Source organism: Mustela putorius, unplaced genomic scaffold (assembly GCF_011764305.1).
Source record: "Mustela putorius furo isolate JIRA1106 unplaced genomic scaffold, ASM1176430v1.1 tig00000228_pilon_pilon_pilon, whole genome shotgun sequence".
NCBI lineage: Eukaryota > Metazoa > Chordata > Mammalia > Carnivora > Mustelidae > Mustela > Mustela putorius.
In genome coordinates, this window is record NW_025421322.1 from 3,425,882 (window position 1) to 3,436,292 (window position 10,411).

The 10,411-nt window shown below is 51.8% G+C and overlaps 1 protein-coding gene across 1 annotated transcript; it reads left to right on the top strand.

Moving 5' to 3' along the window:
• The first annotated feature begins 1,863 nt into the window (after positions 1-1,863).
• Positions 1,864-9,387, top strand: KCNS2 (potassium voltage-gated channel modifier subfamily S member 2). Its single transcript, XM_004768908.3, has 2 exons — positions 1,864-2,338; positions 2,987-9,387. The coding sequence occupies exon 2, from the start codon at positions 3,030-3,032 to the stop codon at positions 4,461-4,463; it is 1,434 nt and encodes a 477-aa protein (XP_004768965.1). The 5' UTR covers positions 1,864-2,338; positions 2,987-3,029; the 3' UTR covers positions 4,464-9,387.
• Positions 9,388-10,411: the final 1,024 nt, after the last annotated feature.

Sequence of the window (10,411 nt, forward strand, 5' to 3'; positions counted from 1 at the left end):
CCAGGTGTGGAGGGAGCCACAGACTTCAAAGGATAGATCCAACAGACCTGGATGGGGGAGGGCGGTAGTATGAGGTATGCATGCTCCAAACTCGCAGACCTCAACAGAAACAGAGATAGAGACAAAGAGGACAAATACCAGATTCTTTCTCTCTCTGCCCCATACACACACACACACACCTCTTTTTTTTTTTTTTTAAGATTTTATTTATTTATTTGACAGGGAGAAAGATCACAAGTAGGCAGAGAGGCAGGCAGAGAAAGAGGGGGAAGCAGGCTCCCTGCTGAGCAGAGAGCCCAATGCGAGGCTCAATCCCAGGACCCTGAGATCATGACCTGAGCTGAAGGCAGTGGCTTAACCCACTGAGCCACCCAGGCGCCCCAACATACCCCTCTTTTAAAAGCATCAGACACAAGAGAAAGGACGCTCATGAGGCCCTTACCACCCTATTCTCTCCCCCCAACCACCACAAGTGCTGGCCTCCCTGGAACTCCTTGCACTTGCAGATTGTGCAGGGACATGGCCAGGGGACCCTCTCAGCAGGCCCCACATTGCACACAGCCCTCCCACCCTCCGCATCCATACCCGAAGACCAGCAAGGCTGGCACAAGGAGAGTCTCCTGTAAGGGAAGGCAGGCTTGGATTCAGGAACTCCCCTATAAAGCCAGATCAGGGGGCTTCCCCAGGCCATCCAGGGAGCTGCAAAGCACTGGTGCTTCCAAGAGCACCTGTCTAGATGGGACAGCATGGCCAGGTCCACATATAGAGAGGATGTGCTTTCCTCTGTTGCTGGACTGGTTTTCCTGTGGGTCCAGAGCCACACCACAAGGACTTTCTCCAGTACTTCTGACCCAAGTCTGTCGCCCACTAGCTCCCTGCTAACTCACATGGTGCTCCAGTCTTTGCAAATGGGGTCTATGAAAAGGGCTGAAAGACTAAGGGTAGAGGGCTCCCCAGAGACTGTGGGTTGATGTCTCAACTCAGGCAACAGGCAATGATTTAAGGAGCAATCTTTGAAGACCAAGACCTCAGATTTGGGCCCCAAGTCTCTTAGGGAACGCGGACACAGGGACTGAGCACATCTCCACCAGATCCATGCCTGCACGGTCCCCACTGTGTCCACAGGCATACAGTGCTCGTTTTATCACACACAGGTCCCATCTCAGTGCCACTGAATACTACACTGCATACAGCCCGCTGCATACAGTCACCAATTGTAACAGGCATCACTGACATGCCCTAGGTTCTCCTGTTCTGACGTGCTGTACACACCTCCTCACCCTTTAGAGGTTCCATTTTTATCAACACTACACATGCAGACACTAAACAGTCCTACTGTCCTTGGACTACACACACACATACACACACAGCTCACTGTCATCCTCTAAATCCTGCACACCACACCAGCCTGTACACTACACACTGGGTGTCCATACAGAATTCCCCCAATGAACTCCTTGACTCCCTCCCAGGGGTGGTGCCTGCGATGCCACCCCTGGCAAGGTGAGATGATCTGACCTCAGGTTTCCCTGACCCTTTTCTTTCCTTCCCTCCCACTGCCTTTCCCCAACGCCCACCCCCAGCTTCAGGAAACTTTGCCTCAGGTCCCCAAAAGGGGAAAGCCGGGATTTCTCGAGCCCTGCCCTTCCCCCAGACTCATGCAAGCGGCCCCTCCTTCCCCAGCTAGACTCTCGCCCGGCACCCAGTGGGAAAAGGTCACCGTAGGCAGTCCCCTTCCTGCACCCTGGGAGAGGGAAGCGTGGCAATAACAGCTGTCACCGAAGGATGGGAAAGGTGCCGGCCATGTATCGAGCCGGGGGCGCAGAGGGGTCGCGGTGACGCGCCCGAGGAGAATCGCGAAGCCGACGCGGCGGCAGCTGCACCTCCCGAGTCTGGGCGGCGGCCGCGCCTGGTGCCGGGGCGCGTGGAGCTGTCCTTTCAGCACCACGGAGCTGCGTCCCAGCGCAGGGCCAAGTCGAGGCGCACCGGCTCCGCTCCCGCTCCGGCTCCCGCGGGCGCCCGCGGCGCGGGCTGTTGTCTCTCTCCGGGGCTGAGGGCATGCGGATCGAGAGAACGGGGCTCTGCAAGCGGCCGGGCCACGCAGCCACCTGTGAGCCTCCCGCAACTGCGGGCGGCGGCGGCGGCATCTCCGGCCGGAGACAGGAGGAGACGCTTGGCGGACCCCGCCCGCCGACCCGCCGGGCGCACACACAGGCGCACACACAGTCGCACCCGCGCGCACACGCACAGCCAGCTAGCAGCGGCGACCGCAGCGATGCTAACAAGCAGGTCGGGGAAGTTTCCCGCCGGCCTCGGCCGCGGGCCCCCGTGCTCGCAGGTAAGCGCTTCCAGAACGCGCAGGGCGAGCCCTGGCAGCTCTGCCGGGTAAGGCGCGGCGCACGCGGCTCCGGGGCACCGTGCCAGGCGGGCGGGGAGGCCCGGGGCGGGGGTCGAGGAAGCTCCAGTCTTGAGGGCTGGACGCAGGGGAAGCCAGGCTGGCCCCCTACCCAGAGGCCGGGTTTACAAACACGAGCGGTGTATTTCCCCGCCCCCCTCCCGAAGCTGCGCGCCCCCCACCTCGGCCCAGCCCTGTCCGTGCGCATCCCAGGTACAGTCCCGCATGTCTGCGGCGAGCGGGCGGGGGCGTCTCCTCCGCCCGCCTACGGGCAAGGTCAGCTCTCAGCCCCACTGGGCTTTCAAAGGCGGGGGGGGGCGACCCCCGCAAGCGTAAAGCGATCGACAGGACCCCCCCCGGGGGGGGGGTGGAGGCGCGGCCATGCCACTGAAAATACACCCTCTCCTCCCTAACCTTTCTTTGGGAAGGGGCCAAACCCCATGGAACCTTCCCCCTATCCCAGCGCTCTCACACCCTAGAGACCCGCCCGGGGAGGACTGGGGCTCGCCAGAGACGGGTGGGGAGAAAAGAAAGGGGCGCCCCGGCTGTGGGCGCTCGGCGCTCTCAAGACGTGGTTTCCTCCTCCTGCAGGTGTAGCGCCCCCGCGCGGCACGGGCTTTCGGGCGTCTCCAGCATGACCCGCCAGAGTCTGTGGGACGTGTCTGAGGCCAACGTCGAAGACGGAGAGATCCGCATCAATGTAGGAGGCTTCAAGAGGCGGCTGCGCTCGCACACCCTGCTGCGCTTCCCTGAGACGCGCCTGGGCCGGCTGCTCCTCTGCCACTCGCGCGAGGCCATTCTGGAGCTCTGCGATGACTACGACGATGTCCAGCGTGAGTTCTACTTCGATCGCAACCCCGAGCTCTTCCCCTACGTGCTGCATTTCTACCACACGGGCAAGCTTCATGTCATGGCCGAGCTGTGTGTCTTCTCCTTCAGCCAGGAGATCGAGTACTGGGGCATAAACGAGTTCTTCATTGACTCCTGCTGTAGCTACAGCTACCATGGCCGCAAAGTGGAGCCGGAGCAGGAGAAGTGGGACGAGCAGAGCGACCAAGAAAGCACTACTTCCTCCTTTGATGAGATCCTGGCGTTCTACAACGACGCCTCCAAGTTTGACGGGCAGCCGCTGGGCAACTTCCGCAGGCAGCTGTGGCTGGCGCTGGACAACCCTGGCTACTCAGTCTTGAGCAGGGTCTTCAGCATCTTGTCTATCCTGGTGGTGTTGGGGTCCATCATCACCATGTGCCTGAATAGCCTGCCGGATTTCCAGATACCTGACAGCCAGGGCAACCCAGGGGAGGACCCCAGGTTCGAAATTGTAGAGCACTTTGGTATTGCCTGGTTCACATTTGAGCTGGTGGCCAGGTTTGCTGTGGCCCCTGACTTCCTCAAATTTTTTAAGAATGCCCTCAACCTTATTGACCTTATGTCCATCGTCCCCTTTTACATCACTTTGGTGGTGAACCTAGTGGTGGAGAGCACACCTACCTTGGCCAACTTGGGCAGAGTGGCCCAGGTCCTGAGGCTGATGCGGATTTTCCGCATCCTAAAGCTGGCTAGACACTCCACTGGCCTCCGCTCCCTGGGGGCCACCCTAAAATACAGCTACAAAGAAGTCGGGCTGCTTTTGCTCTATCTCTCTGTGGGGATTTCCATCTTCTCCGTCGTGGCCTACACCATTGAAAAGGAGGAGAACGAGGGCCTGACCACCATCCCTGCCTGCTGGTGGTGGGCCACCGTCAGCATGACCACTGTAGGATATGGGGATGTGGTCCCGGGAACTACGGCGGGGAAGTTGACCGCTTCCGCCTGCATCCTGGCTGGTATCCTAGTGGTGGTACTGCCCATCACCTTAATCTTCAATAAGTTCTCCCACTTTTACCGGCGCCAAAAGCAACTGGAGAGTGCCATGCGCAGCTGTGACTTTGGAGATGGAATGAAGGAGGTCCCTTCCGTCAATTTAAGGGACTACTATGCCCATAAAGTTAAATCCCTCATGGCAAGCCTGACGAATATGAGCAGGAGCTCACCGAGTGAACTAAGTTTAAATGATTCCCTACATTAGCCGAGAGGACTTGTCACCCTCAAACCCACACTGCCGGGTTGCATCTTGTGCCTCCGACACAGTTCGGGCACCTTAGGGTTATGGCATAAGGAGTAGGCCCAGCCCCACAGGGGAGAGATATATGGGCTATGCACCCCAGGTTGCTTCCCCAGCATTTAGAATCTTTTTTAGAGGGTGCTGCATTAGACATCATGCCTTTGCACCCTTCTGTGAAATGATACTCACTGGTCTTTGCTTCATGGGCATAAAAATGTTCCCCTTTCTGCCAGATGAGTACCACCCAGAATGCTAATTTTTCTGTGTATCTTGTGCTCTACTCTAGTGCTCGTGACCCAGTACTGTCTTGTGAGTTGTTTGTGCTCTTGTTTCTGAGGTTGTTGTGTGAGTTCTGTCCCAAAAGCCCCCACAGGTCTGTCCGGTGGAAACCCATCCGAGGGGTCAGCAAGGCTGTGATGAGATTTTGCTCAGTCATATAAAAACAAAATCTCAGTTCTTTATCCATTGCTTTCATTTAGTATTGTTACCAAAACAAAGAATCCGAAGTGGAGCACACGGGACCGATGCAAGTCCGTGAGTTGTTTTTACAAATTATCTGTAGCAATGTGGCTAGCATGGGTACCCCGGTTCACCTTTAGAATGATGTACACTAATGTTCATCTTGTAAATGTCACCTTTAGAGAATGTTACTCTGTTAAACATGTAGTGATGACTGAATTTTTTTTTTTCCCCTAAGAAGAGAAGCATTAGGGACAGGCCTTCAGCTACACGTAGGCCAAATCGTGGAATATCTGAAGACCCTTCAAAGCCTGGCCTTCATCTTTCCAAGGGGGGGTCATAGAGATATTTATTTCTGGCTGAGGTTCCCAGTCTAGGCCATTTGATGAAAATTTGCTGTGTCTTATATATAAGCATGTTTTTGCAATATTTATTTTTTAAGATGTTTAGAAATAAGGTCCTGTTGTCTTTCTCAACTCAACAGAGGTTTACTGTTGTCTTCTCTCCTGGAGGCAAACATTACTGTGTTGCTAGCAAGAGCAGTAGCTTAGAAACTGTTGCTGGCTCTGGAAGCTCATAAAATGAGAGCCCCTTTCTTTCCCAGCAGAATTTACCTGGATCATTTTGCTTCTAGGATACAGTGGGTTATATATGATGCTCTCATTGCCCTGGAGTTCCTGGTATGACATGGAAACCTGGCAGTGTGGACGTGCGTGCTCAAAACAGAGACATGCATGAGTGACGTCTGAGTGGCTTCCGGGGTGGAAATATTGTAGCGCTTACTTCCACTTCAATGACCTTTTGTCGGGAGAGGGTGGGTTGAGGCCAGAAGCAAGGAGGGAGTTGTAAAACACAACACTGTTACTTCGCAAAATGTTGTCAATCACAAACTTCTTGAAAAGCTTACTGCTCCTTAAAAGACTTTTACATTTTTATATTTCCAAACTTGGGTTGAATGTTGAGAACCCTTTCCTTCTTCACAATGCCCTCTCTCCTCTTCTTCAGTCAAACTAGCCCACAATATGGTGAACGGAACCCGGGGCCCTTCGTAACGTACTTCTCCAGGTAATTGGGTGGCTCGTTAATTGGCTTCCATGATTGTTTGGGCTTTGGAAAGGGTGCTGAATCTAGGGGTCTAGGTGAGGCGTTAGGCAGGCTTTTTATCCAAGGTTTGGGCCTTCTCTACAGAGGTCTATTTTGTGTCTATGCTGGTAGAAGGAAACATATACCTCAGGGTCTTGTCAAAAGGCTTTGTTACTTAGAGTTGCTGTGGCTTCTACAGAGTGGGCAATTGGTTGGAGGAAAGCACTGGTCCCTTACACCCTTGAGTCTCCAGGTCAAATTCTTCCATGAGACTGGAGCTTCATGGGGGTGGGGGCTGGGAGGTTGCCTTTCCTAGTGCCTGGTGGTCTATCATCCACATCTCTTTGTAGATGAATCAGGAAAGGTGAGATGACGTGGGGGCAACTGGCTGCCAATCAGAAGAGCAGGGTTGTTTTTTAGAATTTGCATGTGGTGCACATGGAGCCCTAGGTTTAGCTCATGTTTCCAGCACTGGATGGCAGAGAATTTATGAGATTATCTCCAGTTGCACTATAGGCCAGCAAGGTTACAAACTTGTGGGGACTATTCAGTTTGGCAAGGATCAGGGTTCTCAGGTCACTGAGCATGGTAGTTTGTGATAAGCTGAAACAAAGAGAGGAGGCAGAATAACTCAGTCATTCTGATGAGTATTTTTCTCAACAGGCAGATTTTACCACCAAAAAAAGAGATAACCCCTAGTGGTTACTCTTCGCCAATACGAAAGCTAGAAAACTTGACTTTCCATTTTAGTAATGACTTGCATTTATTTGGTGCCTTTCCTTGGGGGAATCCCAAAGTGCTTTAGAGACTGTCTTTTTAACATCTCTTGTACATATTTATACACTTGTATACAATATAAACTTTGGTCACTTCTCAGAGTGAGAAGTTGCTAATAGCAATGACTTCTCCAAGTGGTGGTTTCAGATCAGAGGGAGAAAGAACAACTCAGCTGGCTTGAACCCTGGAGTTAATTCCCACAAAGGATGGTGCCTGAAAGTGGCCTAGGGAGGAACAACCTTCCTTTCCTTCAAAGTACCATCAAGGTATGGAGTTTCCAAGCTCTCTGTTGGGCTCTGTCCAGGTGACATCTTACGTGGCAGGGTCTTCTGGTCTCTGAAACCAGTCAGGGAGGATCAGGTTAATTTTATGTTCTGTTTCTGGAGTTAAGAATACAGTTATGAGGTGATATCTTTGGCCACCAGGCTGTCAGAGTGACCCATAAACCTCCTTTAGGGGGCACAATAGAAGCTTCAGATCATTTATTTCCAGCTGTGGGTTCAGAGCCTCTTCATTCCCAGCATTGAAAGGTTGTTATTTTCAATGCCACTGGGACACATGTACGGACCAGGCCCTTCTGACAACATACATGAGGAGCATTTCAAAAGTGCCAGTTGGAAGTGACCCTGTGTCTTTAATGCATGGACATTGGTTATATATTTGTGTTTTCTGCCCAAATGCCCTCATTTCCTGGGTTTGCTCTTGAGGAGGGCGTGTTGTAATGCTGAGCTGATTCGTAGCTCCTAAGGTAGTAATTGGTATTTAACATTTGGATCTGTTATTTCTACTTCTCTTAGTACTCAGATAATTGAACTACCTGCTAATTCTCGCCTCATTTCCAAGAAAATGATTTGTTCTGCACTTTGGGATAGCAGTGATCTGTACAAGCTGTGTGTTATCTACTTGAAGGCTTAACTGGTATTTCTTATATGTTTTAACAGCATGACTTGTTACAGAGTTGTAATTTGCAAAATTGAGAACGCTGTATTTGCTATGTCAGTTTCAACACTCATTAACACACTACTGTGCAAGCATTGACATGGGCCCTGCTGAACCATTATGTCTGGTGGCTGCCCTAGCGGTCTCCACGGCTCGACTCGGGGATGGGGAAGAACAGTGACCCACTCAGGACTCCAGCCTCGAAGATTAAATAGAAAAAGATTATTTATGTGTCCTTAAGGCACTTCAATTACGTATGGGGTGGCAAACACAACAGGGGTGTGCAGCATTGGGGACCAGAGTTCTGGGGAAAGACTGGGCTTTTTGAGGATTTGTTGGGAAGGAAGAGCTGTTATTTATTCTTTGCTGGCATACAGAGGTGGCCATCATTCACCAGGATCTAGAGCCTCCAGCCTGATTTGTAGAAAGGATGGTCATTTATTCTTGGAACCCTGGTGGAACAGACAGCCCTTGCAGGATTTTCCCCTTCCACACTGCCTTGCTCAGCACCACTGATGGGGCCCACCAGTGCCAATGCACCCCCTCCAGGTGTCATTGTCCCCACTGCAGTGGTACCTCCCTGACAGTAACTTGGGTCTGGGGTCTGCTGAGTGCTCTGGTTGTTTTGGTGTGAAAACTGCTGGGGGATACACAGAACCAGGATGAGACCATGAGCTATAGTAAAGGCCATATCTGTAGGGAAGTCACTGAGCTCTACTCACAGTTTTGCCTTCAATTCTGTGATTTTACACATCATTTGGTCTCTCTGAGCCTCACACCACCACCCCCCACCCTTGCTGTAAAGCGAGAAGGTTGGATTAGATCATCCTTAAAGCCCAGCCAGTTAGTTCTCCATCTCAATGCAAAAACAGAATTTCCGCAGGGCCCCCTGCATTCCCAGTAGAGCAGTGAGCAGGTCCTGATAGCCTGAAGCACAGCGGACGATTTCATTTCTCTCTTCATTTCTCCCTTCAGTAGTCAACCACGATAGACAACACTTCCAGGGACAAGGACACCAGAGAGATGTTTGGACTGGCGTCTGTGTCAGGTGACTGGAGTTCTAACATGACTGACAAGCATCTCCTTTGGGCTTGAAACTGTTTATACGCCTAATCCAAATTCCTGTTATTAAAAAAAATCACTGGACATAGAGGAAAATCACATTGATCCCATTTGGCTTCATGACTCTTGGCCACTTATGTGTGTTTTTTTTGTGAAACGGGGTGGAGGATCCACCTGTACTACCTGTACTAAGTACTATACCTGTACCACCTGTACTAAGGGGTCCTGGGCCCCTGCGGGGAACTAGGGCTTATGGATCACCCCTACCCCACATTTATTTCTCACTGAGGAGCAGTGGCAGAACAGTGGGCAACAGGCTGTGTGAACCAGCCTCCCATCTCTCAGGGGCTGAGGGAGGGGCTGTGGGACCCTCGAGCAGCACTGAGAAGGTGCTGGAGGTCCCCAGAAGCTCTGCATCCCACCACGTGGGGTGGAGTGCATGTCTCCCCTCCTGCAGGCATAGAAATGTGTGTGTTCAGGCATATTCTGGGGCCAGGATGCCTTGCATATTTTTTTTAAAGATTATTTATTTATTTATTCATTTACTTATTTGACAGAGATCACAAGTAGGCAGAGAAGTAGGATGTGGGGTGGGGAAGCAGGCTCCCTGCTGAGCAGAGAGCCCAGTGTGGGGCTCAAACCCAGGACCCTGGGATCATGACCTGAGCCAAAGGCAGAGGCTTTAACTCACTGAACCACCCAGGTGTCCCTGCCTTGTAAACAAACACCTCCTCTTGAGGGCAGAGCTTAAATACTGTGCTTACATGCTTATTATCTCCTCTTATTTTTAGGAGGACTCTTAACTAGCATTTCTACCCAAGGACCTTGTCTGGGTTTTACAGCCAATTGATAGTGTAGGCCTACAGATTGGCAAGGTTTTCTTCCTTCTGTGACCTCATTTGTCAATCTTATCCACCTGGCTAAATTCTCCAAAGCAAATTATTGTCTTTGGATAACAAGCTGATGCTTTTAGTTGGACGTAGATACAAATGCTTCAAAGATGTGGCCCAGGGGAAAGAGATACAACAGAGGAAAAGGGGCAGGCGTCCTTGGAGCTGGTGTAATCTCCCACAGAAGGAAGAAGGAGTAGAAAGAAGCCAGGAAAAAAAAAAGAGGAAAAACAAAAGGGGCTACAGAAGGAGAAAGTGAAGGAAAGAAAAGACAGAAGACTGAAGGGAAAGAGCAGACAGAAGCAGGGAGAATAGGAGAAGCTAAGTTTGATGAAGTTATTGTAGGCCTTCCCTTGAATTCATTTTATTCCCATTTAACGTAGTCTGTTCTTAGCATGCCAGTGGCCTCCTGGGAGGACCTACGCTGGAGTCTAGTCCCACCCCTGTCTACCGTGCCTCCATCAAAGGGCTGCACGGTCTGGTAAAACAGAGACCTGAAAGCTACAAAAAGCCTACTGAACGAAGGGGAGTGAGGGGAGTGAGTAGACAAGGAAAGGAGCAGTAAATGTATCCTTCTGAAGGTGGGACTTCTGGGGTGCGAATGGAAAGAGTGCCAGGCGTTGGCCAGACAGAGGTGGCCAAGGGAGTCTGAGATAGAAAGATGGGGGAAGGGGAAGGAAGAAAGCTCCCTGCCACATGCGG

Coding starts and splice junctions, on each gene's coding strand:
- KCNS2 (XM_004768908.3), top strand. CDS start 3,030: ATGACCCGCCAGAGTCTGTGGGACGTGTCTGAGGCCAACGTCGAAGAC.